Below are 18,885 nucleotides of genomic sequence, written 5' to 3'. Positions count from 1 at the left end.
GCTCCCTGGGTTTTTCCATTACTTACATGTAGAATTTAATATCCAGAATGAACTAAAGGGCAAGTAGACGCATGGTGTTGCCTTGTTCACAATTACTTTGATAAATACTACCCATATTCAGTGTTAGTGTTGACTGGATGGTTCTAAGGATCCACATAGCGGGGTTGAATGTTCCATCTACAGAAGTAGAGTATATCATTTAAAATACACTGGTTGTTTATGAATTCATTCTGTTGAACTGCTAGCAATTCATTTGCTTTACAGCTGATAGAAGAGAAGGGGTTGAGTAGGCCATTCAAATTCCATGAAATAAGTCAGAAATCAAGTCACTCGTTAGGCGTTTATGAACACAGGATGACAAGAACCCTGGGATGTCAGTGATACTGGAACACATCTAGATAACTGTCAGAGTTAGACACACTGATAAACTCAGAGAAGGTATGCAATGAAGACACAAGCGAGTCAAAGTTATCTTTGGCTGGCCAGGGAGAGACAGTCTGCTGCTAATCAGTGACTTCCTTCTCTCAAAGGAGCTGCTCTCTGAACACACTTTTTTATTAGTTCATAAAACACTCAAGATAAATGTGAAATGTATTCAAACCACTTCCATCAAAGTTGACCAAACTAAATAAATGAAAATGTCTTTTAATGATAATTCATAAGGATAAAGAAACTTCTTAACCAAGCAGTGATAATTTGTGTACAAATCTTCCAACAATAACATTCAAAGAAGGGCTGCTAATAGGGGGGGCGGCAGTGAACAGGACACGAAGGTTCAGTAATCCCTTGTTTAAGAACTGAACCTACTGCTCTCAGCGACTCCTTAAATATGATAAATAGGTACGTAAGAAGAAAATGTAATCAATCGATTTGAAACAGTAAAGCATGTTTTCCTTTTTTACTGAGAATGAAATGTTTTTTAAAAGACTTTATTTGTCTGAAGAAAGTTCTGTCCTGCAGTCCAAGCTCACTTGATGGCAGTATTGCACCCTTAAACTAGTCTGCCTGCCGCCGATGGACAGAAGAAGAAGAAGAACAACAACGATGGTGGCTACTTGAAGGCCCCTTTACTGCAGCTGTCTGTGGGCTGCAGCTCCCGCTTAAAAAGGAGACGAAGACATGCAGCAGCTTTGGCTTCCGGTCCGAGAAAACATGGTGAGTTGCTGGCTGACTGGTCAGCCTTGGCTGGGTTGAGTGGTTGTAGGGGCTGAGAAAAGTGTTGGTTTGCAATGAAAGAAAAAAAGTAAATGAAATAAAAAGAGGTATTTAGTGTTTTTCCAAAGCCTAAAACACAGAAGTAGAATGAAAGAGTGAAGAAGTGGAGCCACTCTAGCTGTAGCAAGAAGAAGGACATTGCGCATGCGTGTGCGGAACGTTCCGTGACCGTTTTACATGTCAAATATATGTTTTGGCCTTTCAGATGTCGGCTGGAATTGGTGGCGTACTGGGTAGAGCCGCTGGGCCGGCAAGCGTGTGCTCCCTGGTTCGATTCCCGTCATTTCCAGTTTTTGTTTTTGTTTTTACTTTGCCGCCATTTTGCTCCCCCCCACTTCAAATCATCATGTCTAAGCATAGATCGTCGCTATCACATTCTCAAACTTTCATAACCTTCAGGAAAAATAGCACATTGTCACAGGGTTTAAACAAGAACTGACACTTGTAATACTTTATCTACATCATTTATTATTTCAATTCCCATACATTGCAGCTACATGTAGATGTGTAGCAGTTCCACGTGGCTTTAAAACACCGTTGCCTTTATAAGACTCAAAGCTTGGACTCCTTTAGCTTACACACCGTGTGTCATTTTTTTTCCTGAGAAGGAAAAATGGAGAAATCGCCGGTGCACTTTCTCTGTCATCTCCTTCAAAGGACTGCTGTCTAATCTTTCAGATTGTGTTTTTCAGCAAGAAAATAATAGGTAACATGCCAGGACTGTAGTTGACATGCCTCTTGAGATCAAACTGGGACACTCGTGGGATGCATCTAGGTGAAATAAACCATAACAATGTCTGCTCTCAAAGCATGCATCACGCTGCCAGTATACAGCCAGTCTTAATGGTCATTTTTATTCTCTGTTTTTATCCCAGGTGCTTGGTAGGAAACCCCAGAGAGAGGAGCTCTGTTGCGTAGCTGCTGAAGCATCCGTACCTCCGGCTGAAGCCACGTTATCTCCTGATCCAGGTACAGATGAGGAAAGTAAAAGGATTGACGTTGTTTGGTGCCAACAACACGCATTGTCTACAGTCCAAACGGCAACCGTAAGAGGATCCTAACAGACCTGCCAACCTCTCAGCCTACGAGCAGCAGAATCCTCTGAGCAGCTGATGTGAGACTTATATTGTGTAGCATCTTCTACCCCCCTACCCACCCCTATTCAACGCTAACTTTACTGTTTTCTTCTTCCTATTATTTATTTATTCTTTACAGAATTTGGCCAGAACTGTACAGCAGCAGCAGCAGAAGAGGCTGGATGTCACAGAGTGTACATAGACCACCACAGTGGCAAAAGCTGTGAGTAAACTGTGAAAAATTACATTTTCTGTGACACAAAGGAACTTTTACAATGTTTTTAGTGCGGGAATATAACTTTGTAGACGTGAAAAATCTGCTTGATTTATCAAGACATCGCTTAATTTTAAATGTGCCCCAACGTGTTCGGAGTTTTCCGCTCCCACCGTATTAACTCCCGGGTGGGCGAGCTAGCCCGGTAGAGATCTGACCGGACTATTGGCACTGAGCTCCTGCTGCCAGTCATCACAGTGAACGTTAAACACAAGTGATTTCTAACAGTTTGTGTTAGTATTATTTTAATGTATTGTGTCATTTTTTCATGTAAGTCGATTTGACATTACAGGTGATATTAAAGTTAACCTGAATAAATGGACAATTTTATGTAATCTTACCGTATCGCTGGAGAGTGTGATTGAGAATAAATACGCTTTTAAATATTCATTTTTGATGAAGAAATGTGCGATGTGTGTTTTTAAAAGTATATTTATAATTCAGCTAGCATTATAATTCGTGATTCCAGGTACAGCTGAAGAGAAATACACTTTCAAATGCAAACAAATCTCAGTAAATAAGTGAAAAGTTTGAAAGAGCTTGTTTTAGGCATTTGCATAGAAATATTTTAACATCTTCTGCAAATTAAGACCAATGTCAAATTAAAAAAGACTTGCTTTACACTGATATTAAGCAAGATGGTTTTTTTGTTTTTTGTTTTTATTGTTTAGGGACAAAGGAGCAGACGGGCCAGTTTATTAAGCTCAGGGGTGAGAATGACCACCTTTTTACTGGAGCTAAAAACTCAGCCACCGTGGCTTGGAGGTACAATAACAACATTCTTTGCAGTCAGTTTCTGTCCAGTTTCAAAACCTTATAAAACTGATTGAGAGGGGGCAGAAAATGCTGATGCACATTGTGGACAGAGGTTGCCGACTTTCTGCAGACTCAGCTGCTACAGACCTCTAAACTTCACGTGGCCTTCAGGTTAGCTCACAAACATTGCATATAGAGCTTCATGGAATTGGTTTCCATTGTTGAGTATCTACAACCAGGCCATACATCACTAGGTGGAATGCAAAAAGTTGGATGCAGTGGTATAAAGCACGACACGACTGGATTCTAGAGAAGAGGAGGCAGATTCTCTGGAGTGACGAATCACGCTTCTCCATCTGGCAATCTGATGGATGAGTTTGGGTTTGATGGTTGCCAGGGGAACGGTATTTGTCTGACTGTATTGTGCCAAGATTAAAGTTTAACGGAGGAAGGATTATGATGTGGGGTTGTTTTTTAGGAGCTGGACTTGGTCCCTTAGTTCCAGTGAAAGGAACTCTGAATGCTTCAGCAAACCAAGAGATTTTGGATAATTTCATGCTCCCAACTTTGTGGGAACAGTTTGGAGATGTCCTCTTCCTCTTCCAACATGACTGCACCAGTGCACAAAGCAAGGACCATAAAGACATGGATGAAAGAGTCTGGATGAGCTTGACTGGCCTGCACAGAGTCCTGACCTCAATCTGATAGAAAAGCTTTGGGATGAATTAGAGCAGAGACTGAGAGCCAGGCCTTCTTGTCCAACATCAGTCTATGACCTCACAAATGTGCTTCTGGAAGAATGGTTAAAAATTCCTTTGAAGATGCTAGTAAACCGTGTGGACAGCTCTAAGAATGGGAAGGTAGGGGAACGAATACATTTTGGCAATATAGAGTAGTTTTCTATGCTTCATAATCTGTGTCTGATGCATTTCTATTGCTTGAATGATTTACGCATCAGCTATAACTTGACATAGGCGCTAACAATTGTAAATGGGCGAAGTATCTAAACAAGGGAAAAACCTATGCGAAATACGTTTTGCTCAAGACCGCTTTAAAAGATTACAAGGAAGTCTGGCTTTTTGGAAAGAAAAGAAGGAGAAATGATTTGTCTAAGAGTTTTGACAGCACTATTAATATTGAAGAGCTCTTATTTCTGGATTCTTCTTTTAATTTGGATGTGAACTCTCACTGAGAGTGCACTCCAAACCTAAACTCACAGAAAAAATAAACATTTTAATTTATTGTTTTTCTGTAAACAGCCAAAGCACTAAAACTCTGTTGGTTTGTAAATATTTTTAGAACTTGCTCCCTATTCATAAAGCACACTTTTGTTCGTATTAATTCTTCTAAACAACCCAGATCTCTGTAATTCTTCTTGCTGATGTATTTTTTTAATCCCCGTAAAAGTAACACATTCATAAAGTCTTTGTTCTCCAGACCACATGCAGCTCTGAGGGATTAGAAAAGACCAGGCAGTTACTGCAGCATGCCGGCTTCACTTTGAACCTGTTCGCACAATTAAGGAAGATTTCTACTATTCTCTCTTCTAAATGAAAACTCATGTCTCAATGAGACTACCTTTATATATACATGTTTAATAACAATAAAAATAATAATTTGTCATTAGCTGAACTTTATTTAAATTTCAAGTAGAGCACCCTTTATACAGGTAGTAAAAACCATCATTTTTAATACAGGGATATGGAACGAAGTCATCTAAATTTCTGTTTGTAGATATGTACTACAGTGTGCAATATTTTAAAAAAATATCTCATGTGTGGGAGTGAATACTTATTATTTAGTGATGTGTTTGTCTCAGGAACATTTTAAATGGATGTTGATAAGAGTATAGTCCCTGCTCCATCTGAACTGGAGAACTTATTCTTGTTGGATGACTGGAACTCATTCTGGATTTCCACAAAGGTTTTGTTCTTTGTTTCGGGAATAAAAAAGAAAATGTAGGTGGCCACTAAGGAGCAGACCACCAGGAAGACCAGGAAACAGTACTGCTGTAGCCCAATCTGTGAATGTAAAGAAAGATGTATCAGGTGACACTAAAACATTTTTACACTTAAGAGATATTTCTGTTTACTTTGAGCACTGACCACAATGAAGGGAAAGACCATGCTGATGAAGAAGAAGCTGAGCCAGTTCACTGAGCCTGCAATCATGAAGGCAGCGGGGCGAGCAGTCTGGGTGAACAGCTCAGTGGTTAGGATGTTAGTCACACCACCTTTAAACAGACAGAAACAATAAAGAAAAATCATACAGCTGTGAAATGTAATCAGGCAAAAGGTATCTGCTTTATTCACTTACCTGGACCTAAACCAAAACTCAAGATGAAAGCAAAAACACACGCCATGCTCAAGTATGGGAACACTGGGCTGACACCCTGAAGCGAGAGCAAATGTTAACTCAGGAGTAAACATGTGGGATAGACGTCTGATCACGAGGTGAATTACCTGGAAAGTGAGCGTCAGTGTGAAGAAAACACAGCAGATACTCATCAGTATGTATCCCCCCATGATGAGGACTTTCCTTCCCAGACATTCAATAAGCATACCCTGTGAGACACACAGCATATCACATGACCAGAAAAACACACGTGGGGAGGTTTAACAAGCAAATGTTGCTGGATTTGCTCCACACAACCCTGATATATCATTTAATATATAGCATTCTTTTACAGGAATCTGTGTATAAATATTTTTTTGTTTACAAAACTATTACAATAGGTGCAGTAAAGGTTTTAACTAAAACTGATCAAATTTTTAACTGATTACATTTTTTAAAATCACTTAAATCCTATTTTTAAATAATAAAAAATTCAGATGTGCCACTTTATAACAATAACAACACACTCACAGATCAGATGTGAAACACAATACTGTCTTTCTGCAGGTGACTTTAAATGGCCTTGTAGAGCCACAGCTTTAGTCAAAGAAAACTCTTAGCACACATTTAGCTGTTTAGTATCTTGAAATGCGAAGTGTCTACTTTCAGGGTGTTTTGGTCCTTTAGATTTGGTTAATTTTTATTATACTTTAAGTGTTTCATGAATTGGTTAAGATTCTGCTTTGAGTTGTAGTTTTTGGTTGCAGTCTCTTTTGTGGACCAGTACCTGTTCTGTTCTGGTGGTCCAGTTTCTTTATGCACTCGGTTCTATCTTGGACCCTCCTCCACTTGTCCCTGTAAAGGGATGGCTGTCGCTCAGTGCGACATCAGTCATCTTGTAAATCCAAAGTTGTGGGTTTAATTCTTGCTATCTGCCACATGTCAATGTTTACTTGGGCACAAAATTTAACCCTAAGTTGTGTGCTGATATTTTAGGTCATTTGTGTTTTGGGTTATGTTCTATTTTGTGTTTGTACAATTTTGTAGTTTCTATGCGCTGATTTCTATTCTATTTATTCCTTTCATAAGATTTTCTCAGCTATCTCAGGTCTCAGGTTTCTCCCTCAACTGTTTCAATTTGGTTAATCACACTCATCTGTTTCTTGTCCCAGTAATTGCCCTCTCTTCTATATATGCTGGACAGCACAATGTGAAAGCTTTTCTTGTATGAGACTATGGAAGATTTTTATTAAGGTTGATGATCTAATTTTGTTCATTTGGAAACACTGAAATCTTTCAAATTCATAATTAACACAAAATTTATATAGATTGTCCATGTTTCAAACTTTTAATATAAATGCAATGTTTTATGTAGATTACAGGATGATAACTGAATGTATAAACTTCAATCATAATATAGTTAATATGGCAAAAGTGGCAAAGGTTTTTTTTTAAATAAATTTGCAGATCTTATCTCTCTAATGCCAAAAAGAAACATTTTCTAATCTCATGTCTAATTGGTGGACCAACTCCCACCTGATCACCTCTACCAGGAGGAACAGCACCATCCTCAAAGCCACGACCAGGCCAATTTGGCAGCTAATTGTGCCAAAACGTAACTGTCATTTAAGCTGAGATGGAAGGCAGAATCTCATACCCAAAGAGATCCTGGTTGGTTCCTTAGGAGTCGGACCTGAAGCAAGGCACTCTATTCTTTCTTTTGGGGTGGCTTTTGGCAAAATCAAGACGATGGTGGTCCTGACTTTAAGTTAATCTCTCTTTTTCACTTTTCCCTCTCGGATTATAGTTAGGTATTGGAATTCAGAATTTGGCCATTGAATCCTTTTCCTTTGCTGTTGCTAAGTTAAATTTCAATCCATGTTAATTATTATTGTTTTGATTGTTTGTTTATTTTATTATTACTTGTAAGCACTGTTTTTGTCACAATCTGTGTTGTGCTACTGTGTGTGTGTGTGTGTATGTGTGTGCGCGTGTGTGTTCCTGTCTTGGCATCACAGTGAGAACAATTTTCCTGATTTCACCATCAAATTGAGGACCGTTTATACCAAAGTGAGGACATTTTGCTGGTCTTCACGACCTATTTTGCTAACGGTTAGGTTTAGGACTAAGGTGTGAATTGACTTTAGGTTAAGGTTAGGGTTAGGCATGCACTGGTAATGGTTAGGTTTAGGTGAGTTTAGTGTCAGGGTTAGGGCATAGAAAGGGTTGAAAATGACTGAAAATCAATGGAAGTCAATGGGAGTAAACACATGGTCCTCACTACATATAGCAAAACAAGAGTGTGTGTGTGTGTGTGTGTGTGTGTGTGTCTTCCTGTCTCAGGTCGTGTGGATCACAACTCCGGATTCACTTCCTTCACCGTCGGACAGAAAAACCCTGCAACCCAGCTGCCTCTGCAAGCTCCAATTATCCTCCAGCCTGCCCGCTCTCCAACTTTACTGGAAGCACACCTTCTGTCCCTCCGGATCACTGCCTACGGACTGTGCCCCAAGAACCCCCCCTTTAGATCATCTACCTGGAGATCACATGCCTGAGAGTCTGGACTAGACGGCCAGAAAACGCATCCTTTGGGAGAATTAAAAGGACAGTTTTGCCTCTTGAGATAATTAAACTTTTGAAACTTACCTGTGTCCTAGAGTGATTCTGCACGTGGGTCAGGAAGATTGGTTCTAATATGACAGTTTTGGCTAGAAATAATGTTTTCATTGTCTGTTTACTTAAAGTTTTAAGTCCAGGTTTTAAAAAAATAAATTCTAAATACCAAAAGGTAAACAAATCTCCTCGAGTTGCCTTTAGTGTAATGTTCATAGCTCCTTCTAAAGGAAAATCATCATCATTACTTCTGTTGTTGATCTGTATTAGTTATGAGGTTTTTTAACATTGATATAGATTAATATCGCTTTTTGAAATACTTTATATTCGATTTTGATGTTATTGCTGCATATGCTGAACATGGTTTGTCTTGCTGAAGTAATCAAGATTTACATTAATGCTAAATGATTTGTAGTTTTATTGATGCATCCTCTCCAAGTGCAATGGAGAAGATGCAGCGACAAAACCATTAATAGACCATGTGATAGAAAAACACAATGTTGCAAATAAGTCTGAAGTGGAATGAAAATGATACTTGGTTTTTAAAAAACAAATCTAAAAAGTGTGTTGTGCATTTCTACTCAGCCCCCTTTATTCTAATACCCCTAAATGAAATCAAGTGCAATCCCCCCAGAGATCAGAAGAAATAGTCAGTTTGTGTCCAAGTTCATATTTGCATATATACAAAAAGGACAGACAACTTGATTAGATGATTGCAAATTAAAACTTACACATGTTAAAGCCGTGATGCATTCACAGGCACCAGTGCCGACAGTTGCATATGGTATTTTGTCCATAGGAATACCACATTGTCGGAAAACGTAATCAGCATAAAAGTAAATCTAAAAAAAGAAGGAAACAATTCTGACTTTTTTACACAAAAATCACTAGTGGTTCACTGTGGGGTAAGTCCTACTTACAGCATTAATGCCATTCAGCTGCTGAGCAATGTTAAGCAGGATGATAGTGAGAAGTTGCCAGCGTAGACTGCGGTCAGTGAAGACCTCCCAGGGTTTCTTGGCCTGGAAACCCACCAAATTATTCTTCTCTTTCTCGATATCCTCCAAAGCGCGATCACAGTCGGCTAAACCATGCAGCTGCCTCAAGGCTGGACAAAGGAAAACACATGACACAGTGAGTGAAATCCTCAGTGAACACCATTCTTCTCATCTGATCAGGCGGCAGGGGAGTGACTTTTAAAGTCCAATCAAAAGGCTTTTTACAACTTTCACATAGTTCCACTGTGATCCAGACGAGGTCACATGCATGAACCTACTGCGATAAAGAAACACTGGTTTCTGCTTGTAGAATTACGGATAAGATACCACTAACAAGCCTACATTTATACTGTACTCCTCTGGGCCCTGTGGATGACAGGAAGCCTTTGTATAATCATTTTTTTTCTTTTATCCTTTGGGTCTGTTCCAAAAGGGTTAATGTGACTTTTCAGGCTTTTAACTAATCCAACACGGAAATAAATAAAAAATGGTCATTTAGAAAATAAACTGAGGACCATGTTGGGACCCACAGCCATGGAAACAACATGAAAGATGCGGTACAAACTTTTCTGGAACTTTCAAAATAAATTGTATTTAACCTACTTCCAACATTTGGAAAAGGCAGGGGGGGCTGGCAAACAGACACAAACTCTTCAAACTGAATCCAGGGGTGTCATAAGATCACGCGATCATATGCACAAGTTAAATACTGATGAATTACTGTTGACAGAATCCGGTATTCATTCACATAAAAGGGAAATTAAGGTATAAGCATTGCTTGACTTTCTCTCTGAGGCCTGCAGAAGCAAACTGTGTTCCAGAGAATTCCCTGTAGAGACGCTGTCTCTACGACGCCGAGTGGAGCGGTTTTCCCCGTCTGAAAGGACGACAACAGGAGCCGCATCACCGTGGTAACGCGCAGCTTGGTCGGCCCGACAACCTTCGTTCAAAGTGGATGTTTCTTCAAACTTCGTCGTCGCCCGGACAACTCCTCAGCATGGTTCATACTAGGTTAGGGTTTGGGCAGAGTAATAGAGAAAGATTTATGATCTGAATGTTTTTCATTTTATGAAGTTTGGTTTTGTTTGTGTTGAACTCAGCTATCTTGGTGCTAGCAGGCAATCTGCAGCACACGTGTTCAGGTTGTATTCTGTGTTTGTGTGTTTTTAAAGTTAAGACAAACTTTATTTAAAGGGGTGATTTTAAACACAGAAGATTGATCATAACGCGCCGTCCGCGCATATGCATTTTGTGTGTTTGATTCTGGTGCTAAGCTATCAGCTTCTTTTGTTAGCTTTAACTGCTAACAGCTAATGAAACACCGTTAAGCCCCATTTCTCCAGAAAAATTTGGCTCTTTTCCACAATATTCCCTTAATAATATTTCTTCAAACATAATTTTAATAAATAAGTCCAGCCAATGAGACACTGTTGAGAATTAGTCATCCAGAAGGTTGGTTTTATTCAGCAGATCATTATTTAAATCATTATTTTATTAAAACAATATTTTATCTGATCTTGCATTGTGAATGGTTGTCTAAACATTTGCTGATTATTGCCTAAGTTGGTTCCAAGACTAACTTAACTTCACTTCCAGATTCTTCAAGATAATCCTTGATTCTCAAACATAAACATTGCATGGTAATGTTGAATCACTCTTTCAATCATGGTTTTCAATCATCTTTAATCAACTTGTTTATATTGTACATAGCCCATTAGTCTTCGTTATTCTTTAATTCTGCTTGGTAGTTAGTTGGATTGTTTTAGCATAGTAAAGAGTTTGTTGATTGAAATATGTTTGACTTTGAGTTGACTTAATTTTGTTAATAAATTCTTGTATTTTAAGAAATTGTGTGAATTCATTCCATGTATGTGCAGAGTCTGGCTGTTCAATAATGTCAGAGCTTGGTTCACCCTTTTGATTTTGTCCTAATACCACCGCCTTATTAGGCTGGTACTCACAGGACAACCCTTAACAGATCGAAATATTATTTGATAAAATATTAAATTATTAATATTAAATATTAAATAATATTTTCAGATTCATAGTCACAACAATGTTTAGAAATATTTTACCTTTTTTACATCCCTCCTCATCTCCTTTATCGATGAGAAGGTATCGCGGACTCTCTGGGAACCAGGGCAGAATCAGGAGCTGCAGGAAGGCGGGTATGCAGGTTGTGGAGAGCAGGATGGGCCAGTACTCTTCTCTGCCCAGGATTTCTCTGCACAGTTACACACAGCTGCCAAATCAGCATGCTATCATGACAACACAAATATCTGTATATTCCTTGAAAGTGAATATTATATGGCCTGTGTGTGATTTTACTGTTCAAAATTTACTTAAGGCCCATAACTTGTCCTGTTAAGATTCCACCGGTGATGAAAACTGAAGTTCCCGTTCCCATGGCTCCTCGTAACGCAGTCGGAGCTATTTCCCCCAGGTAAAGTGGTTGAACGCACAGGGCGATGCCTGCAGAAAACAATCCAATATTCGTGTTTAAGTTAGTGTTTGTTTTAAAGTCTGGCCTCAGCAATCTTAACCTGAAGAGACTTTAGAAATTGTTGCTCTTAAACATACTCAACCAGTTTTCTAAGAAGCTGTTATGTTATTAAAAACATTGCATGTCTTTTGAGTCATTTGGTCCCTCAAAGAATTAAAAGAGAAAAACTGGTTTATGAAAGTAGTTACACCCCTTGACATAAAAGTTTTGTCATGTTAAACCCACAGCAGTTTAATTTATTGGTATTTTATGTGACAGACCAAAACAAAGCAGTGCCAAAGTGTGACGTGGAAGGAAAAGGATGAATGGTTTTCAAAATGTTTTCAAAGGGGTCTCAATTAAAAACGGGCACCACACATTTCAAAAATTTGAAATTAAAAAATGTTTAAAGCCTTATGTGATTTTTTTCCACATCACAATTATGCACCTCCCTGTGTTGGTTATCAAGGTAGAAAAACTTAAGGAAGGGGGGGGGGGGGTACCTGCATTCATTCCGATGAGGAGGCGTCCAATGATGAGCAGCTCAAATGAGCCTGCAGTGGAGCTCAAACCCATCAGCAGAGCAGCCATCAGTGAGAAGGCGTTATTGGCAATCAGCGTTCCTCTCCTTAAGGAAACCACACGATAAGTCTTTGATGCTACAAAGGAAAAGGCTGTTTTATCAAATGTGATGATATCTCCATACCTCCCCAGCTTCACAGACAAAGTCCCTCCTATTGATGCCCCTATGAGTCCTCCTAAGGTGAACATGGACACTATGGTGGACCAGAGCAGCGTGAGTCCATCCTGCGATATGTTGGTTTGGTAGCGTTGCATCCAAGTCTGGTTAATGAAGTTTTGTACATACTTGGGATGGAAAGAAAGACAGAAATATAGTTTAACATTTATTATTTTTAAGTGCAGCTATACATATATATATATATAAAAGTAAAACTCTGACGTACTAAAAGCAAGGGTTCACACTTTAACTGAGAATATAAACAGCGCCATTGTTCTAGTCTGAACATGTTATGTCTAATTAACATGATTATAAATGCTGCCTAAAAGGAAATATTGTTCTTGTTAGAAAGGATCGTGTTGTCCTTGGTTGATACCGAATGAAAGCATCTGCAGGCAAACAGGTCAACAATTATTATGAGACGTTTGACAGACTAACTTTTCTTTCTGACTAAACAAAAAAATAATACTTTACATATTTGAAGAAGCAACATATTAGATTCATCATCCTTTAGTATTGCTCATGCTGCCTGGTTCTTACCATTGTGGGTGCGTTGATGACAGATATATTGTATCCATACTGAAACGTTCCTCCAACACAAGCAGCAAACACAGCCAACAGCAGCGATATGTTTGGAAGCTGCAAAAATTCAAACAAAGACGTCAATGAAGCATTTTCAGAAAATCAAGGACATCAGGCTCATACCCTATCCACTCTATCCTTCTTTTCTTCAAAAAGCAACAAAGATTTACGGTTTAAATACCTTTAAACGCCTTTTGTCTTTAATGCCCTTTATGAGCAGAGGCTCATACTCATCCACGTATTCTTTTGGCATTTTTCCCACCACCTCAAAGTTCCTTAAAGCAATTGTCCACACAGAGTATTTCTTCTTCAAGAGCCTGCTCTCAAAAGTGAGATGATGTTTGACTAGTGGATGGATTTATGCTGAGAACAACACAACTGATCTGCTGTGAGTATAAAGTGTGGAGAATCTCCCGCATAATGTGGGTACTCTCTGCTTATCAGAATTTCATGGTACCGTAACTGCATCCAAGTACTGAAGAAGTACAGCTCAAGAGTGAAATGTGAAAGTGAAGCAAGTCAGTAGTGTGATGAAGCTACATTAATAAGATTCGTAAACCAATCGGCCTCATAACCTAAATAAAATCAAACAGTCTTCTAATCTCAAAGTCAATCTGACAGAAGAATATAGAGCCGGCCTGAGGGACAACCACACTTTATGACCCCCTGCTTGTCCAGGGCCACTAGATTACTTAAATCCACACAGTACAGGTTGACAGATGCACCAGCTATACGCTAAGGAAATCTTCAAAAGTGAGAGAAGTGAGAAAAATGTTGATTAATTGCAACTGATATCTTCATTGCAATTCACAAATTCACCTCTTCATTGCCTTTATGAAATAGTTTGTTTCTTCCTCATATTCTGGGAAAGGTTTAAACACAGTAAGTGATCTTCTAATCTCAATTTTGTGTAAAAAAAAGTTATAAAATAATGTTTTACATTATTATTATTACTGTTGTCAATATTATCTATTCTGCCCTACAGTCGATTTGATATTATGTCAGCTCACAAGTTAACCTAAAGACGAGTTTCATTTCATGCAGGATTAAAAAATGAACAAACATTAAAATATTAAAGGGGGCAAAGCCAGTTCTAGCCATCTTGTTGCCCTAGGCTAGATCAAGGTTTGGCCCTCCATCTGACCCCTCGGTGCACCATGAACCCCACCCTTAATAGTAATGGACAGGAGCTGAATTACAGTCATAAAGATTGATCGATCAGCTTTTCCATTTTTAATATGTCCTGCGGACAACTTAAATAAACATTTATAGTTGCAGTTCATATTCCCTCTGTAAATTAAATGTATAATTTTGCTGTAAAACTTTCATGTTAACAACAGACATATGTAGGACAGCTTTTGATAAGATATATCGATGGTATTCTTCTCCTTTAAAAAAGGTGAAATATGTGACAATAATGCATTTGAATGAAAAATAGGATCTGTGTGGAAGCTACAATTCGCCTCATTGTTTTCTTTCTCTTGAGAGGTTTAGAAAGGTTTGGCCAATTCATTGATGTTGGAAAATTAAACTTTTTACAGTTTTAAGGTTTTCTCGTTTAGAACATTCAAGAAGAGCACAGCTGCACACATCTGCCACACCCAAAAAACAGAAAGTGTCAAAGAGGGAGACAACCAACATTCAGAGCAGCTCTGTTCCTCACTATCAGTACAGGCAAAAATGAGGGCAAAAAAACATACAAAATACCTGTTACTATTTTACTCAAATTTGTTTCATTATTATTTTTAAAGACCCTTCTAGGGACAAGCATTGCAAATTAGCCACAGCTATAAGTGCTAGAGTATATGCTATGTAAAATGTATATAGTGGTCCCTATCAAATAAATAAATTTAGTTTATTTTTTCAACAGAAATAAAGTAATGAACAATAAGATAAGTGTCTGAAATAAATTTTGTTAGAAAACAGATAAGTTGCAGAGCTTGCACTTGAGTGTCTAATCTTTTCCAAGCCTTTAAAAAAGGTGAGATAATTCCAGTGTCTCATGTCGGTCTTAATGACTGCGTGTTCATATATTAAAAGAGAAAATGACAGAGATGAATGCAAACTGATCAGAAAACTATGCAGAGACTCTTTTCAGACTGAGGTAAACATAATTCAGCTATTAAAATTAAAACAATATATTTGTTGTTTTTCAGGCATAAAAAGGACTCACAATATAAATTGCGTTATCTGGAGTTAGTAGATATGAGCTGTGAAGATGCTGTGTTGACTCCTCCTCTGTTTCAAACAGAAGCAGATCATCTCTTCTCTCTTGCTTCTCTCAGTCTTTTTAACAGATTATTTGACAGTAGACCGAAGACCTGCACCTTGCTTAATTAATTTGTTTATCTTCTTGTTTTGGTTTTATGCATATTAACACACAATTGAAAAACATCCCCAAAATGATTAGATGCTGAAATCACTCATTAGTGATTTTATTTTATTGTTTGTTTTCTGGTCATGGTTTCTTGGAAGACTGTCGGGCGAAGCATCAATACTGTGCAGTTTGTTGAACTAAACCGAAAGATAAGATGGACAATAAAGCTAAAAGTAACATGTTTGATTAGTGAGGCTCAGCACAGCTTTAATACATGTTCCTACATACTTTTTAAAACATAAAAAATTATTTTGTAATTACTATTACAACTGTTTCCATTTTTTCTACAGAACCTATGCAAAGACTATATATAAAATGTTATAAATATATAATATATATAAAAATTGGAAACCTGATCCAAACCCCTTCTGACAAAGGTTCAGAATAGGGAGTAAAATGATTTGTGTTCAATTCTGATGAATGCAACATCAAAAGTGTGCAAACTCATAAAATATATTATTGGAACAAATACCTTAGTTTATACTTGCAGGGAAGCCACAGTGCATCGTTTTCAAGAACTAAAGGAAAATCAAATATGTACAAAGTAAACCCAAACTGGGGTCAAAATTTGCACTCACCCCTTTCTTTGGTTTAGCAGAGCCCTCACTTAAACTCATCTTGGAAGATGCCGTGAAATGAAGTTCAAACAAAACATTGACCGTGTGTCAAGCACCTCAGTTGGAGTGCCCTCCTTACATAAAGTCTCCCAGTTGTAAGGTGCAGCACATGACTTCAGCTCCGGGGTATGGGGGCTATTAAACCCATTGAAGCACATTCCTACGTGGTGCTGAGACTGAGCTCCTTTGGCAATGGAAGCACTGCTGACCGCTATGCAGAAAGAAAAAACAGCCATTGTAGTACACTTTACGCTAGTTTAATATTAGTCTACATTCAGCCCAAAATATACACACACAATAATGATGTTTTTAGGATTTGGACACAAATTCCAAAGGTTCTTTTATGTTCTTTTCCAGAAAGGTCTGAGTTTTTACTTTCTCACACATATACTGAGACAAGGTTACACAAGAATTTTAAAGGATTTGTCCATTGTTAACAGTCTCTCCTCTAAGTAACAGATATCTTTCTTAATCATAACCACAGCTTTGAGCATGTGAATTTTAAACCCTTATTTAACTGATCGAGTCAGCTTCATGCACTTCAGATTGCTATTTGTTGACCATATACAGAGATTCCTCCAAAGATCCTTGCAGTGTTGCATGAGGGCAGCTAAGGAGCATAAAAAAGCTTGTTTTAAAAGAATAAAAAAGTGGTTGTCCCATGAACAATGGTGCTTTGTGCAAAAAAACAAAAAAACAAAAAACAAAGGCAATACAATTATGTAAAGATTATATCAGAAATAATAAAAACACCTATGATACATTCCATAAAGGAAGCTAAAGAGGGTAATACTGTTACAGTCTCATCCTAAGAGGTTATTATTCAGTTGTAATTTTGTCTTACAGGACTGCTTTGAGGAGTATAATTAGAAATGACATAAATGCTATTTTCTTGTTTAAAAGAAGAAAAGGTGTATGTAAGTGAATGTATGTAAGTGTAAAGGAAAATAACTGCAAAGCTACTTTAACAAACAAGAAAGGGTAAAAAGTGTAGTTGGATCTTGTCCAGTAGAGTTTTATTCTTAACTCATCACATTTATCACACCTATAGCCAGTAACTGCAAAACATAATATCATCTCTAATGTTTCATTTCTTTGCTTTATAAGATTCCTACATAATTCAATTAAATTAAATTCAGTTTATTTATATAGCGCCAATTCACAACACATGTTGTCTCAAGGCACTTCACAACAGTCAGGTACATACATTCCAATTAATCCTAACCATTGAACAGTGCAGTCAGATTCAGTTATTTATTCAAATTGGATAAAAAGTTTTTATGTCTAAGGAAACCCAGCAGATTGCATCCAGTCAGTGACTTGCAGCATTCACTCCTCCTGGATGAGCATTTAGAGACAGTGGACAGTCACTGGCGTTGCCTTTGCAGCAATCCCTCATACTGAGCATGCATGTAGCGACAGTGGAGAGGAAAAACTCCCTTTTAACAGGAAGAAACCTCCAGCAGAACCAGGCTCAGTATGAGCGGCCATCTGCCACAACCGACTGGGGGTTTGAGAGAACAGAGCAGAGACACAAAGAGAACACAGAAGCACTGATCCAGGAGTCCTTTCTATGGGAAGGAAAAGTAAATGTTAATGGATGTGGCTCCTTTAGTTGTTTCACCTAGAAAGAAAGAACAGATAAACTCTGAGCCAGTTTTCAAGGTTAGAGTCTGAAAAAGAGCACATATAATTAGTTACAGTTAAGATCAGTCAATTGCCATGTCTAGGAGAGAGAAAGGGTTAAACACTGAAAGACAGGGCTATGTGGATCATCGGTAGAGGGTGAGCATTAAGTTGTTGCCAGCAGAAGCACGGACGATGCCCCTCTCCAGAAAGGTGTCACAGGTAGATACAGAGCCAGGCCAGGTGTAGCTTCTAGGAAGAGAAAAGAGAGAGAACAAAGTTAAAAGCTGAAAAACAGCAAATAATGCAAAATTGGAGAGTAGTGTGAGAATCTAGCGATGAGGGTGAAAGCGGTCATTATGTCCTCCAGCAGCCTACATAAGATACTTTGGTCTGCACAGAGCACTGTTATAACACTATATAAGCAGTTTTGCATTATTTCCTGACACATTAAAACTGAAGCAGCATAAATTCACAGAATAACCGTGGGCTGCACGGTGGCACAGTTGGTAGCACTGTTGCCTTGCAGCAAGAAGGTCCTGGGTTCGGTCTTTCCAGTTTGCATGTTTTCTCCGTGCGTGGGTTCTCACCCGGTACTCCGGCTTCTTCCCACAGTCCAAAGACATGCCTGTTAGGTTAATTGGTTTCTCTAAATTGCCCTAAGGTGTATAAATGGTTGTTTGTGTGTTGCCCTGTGATGGACTGGCGACCTGTCCAGGGTGTACCCCGCCTCTCGCACATAGACTGCTGGAGATAGGCACCAGCTCCCCCGCGACCCACTATGGAATAAGTGATAGAAAATGACTGACCGAATGTCTAAACCAGCCCTTTTAAAGCTTTTAAACCACACTGTAGGTTAAAAATTATTCAACTTTAAAACTTAAATATCATAACACAATAGGAGATCAATATAATTGTCATAAATGGTTAAATAGTGAAGTAGTGGATAGAATTACTATTAAGAAAAACAGCATGAACAAGTTTTATTAAAGCTGCTTTATGGACAAAATTGAGATTGCACCAGATATTAACTAAAAATTATAACTCTAAAGGGATGTAACAGTGAGCGCTGTTAACCGAAAACAAGTGGGACTCTGTATGTGTTTGCATGTCAGATAACATCAGGCATTTGTCTTTATCAAGATCTTTGCAGATGACATTGTGATCTGTACACACCAAAAACTCTTGATATGGTC

At 38.3% G+C, this 18,885-nt stretch overlaps 1 protein-coding gene and 1 long non-coding RNA gene across 4 annotated transcripts; one reads left to right on the top strand and one right to left on the bottom strand.

Annotated features, from left to right (window-relative positions):
• The first annotated feature begins 825 nt into the window (after positions 1-825).
• LOC124878465 lies at positions 826-2,490 on the top strand. 2 transcript variants are annotated; one of them, XR_007040782.1, is made up of 4 exons: positions 826-840; positions 961-1,155; positions 2,091-2,329; positions 2,431-2,490. It is a non-coding gene; the product is annotated as an uncharacterized LOC124878465 (long non-coding RNA). The 2 variants fall into 2 exon arrangements; XR_007040781.1 differs by having other exon boundaries at positions 948-1,155.
• Positions 2,491-4,934: 2,444 nt separating this feature from the next.
• LOC124877431 (solute carrier family 2, facilitated glucose transporter member 11-like) lies at positions 4,935-16,156 on the bottom strand. 2 transcript variants are annotated; one of them, XM_047380586.1, is made up of 12 exons: positions 16,025-16,156; positions 13,028-13,126; positions 12,455-12,615; positions 12,252-12,376; positions 11,609-11,738; positions 11,342-11,490; positions 9,189-9,376; positions 9,000-9,110; positions 5,784-5,885; positions 5,638-5,713; positions 5,427-5,554; positions 4,935-5,342 (listed from the first exon to the last, which is right to left on the bottom strand). In XM_047380586.1, exons 1-12 carry the CDS (start codon positions 16,061-16,063, stop codon positions 5,148-5,150), a joined length of 1,503 nt encoding a protein of 500 aa, XP_047236542.1. In that variant the 5' UTR covers positions 16,064-16,156; the 3' UTR covers positions 4,935-5,147. The 2 variants fall into 2 exon arrangements, with proteins under 2 accessions (XP_047236542.1, XP_047236541.1); XM_047380585.1 differs by lacking the exon at positions 16,025-16,156 and adding an exon at positions 13,251-13,406.
• Positions 16,157-18,885: the final 2,729 nt, after the last annotated feature.

This window comes from Girardinichthys multiradiatus, chromosome 12 (assembly GCF_021462225.1).
Source record: "Girardinichthys multiradiatus isolate DD_20200921_A chromosome 12, DD_fGirMul_XY1, whole genome shotgun sequence".
NCBI lineage: Eukaryota > Metazoa > Chordata > Actinopteri > Cyprinodontiformes > Goodeidae > Girardinichthys > Girardinichthys multiradiatus.
The sequence above is the reverse complement of the archived record's forward strand: the minus strand, read 5'-3'. Positions and strand labels throughout refer to the sequence as shown.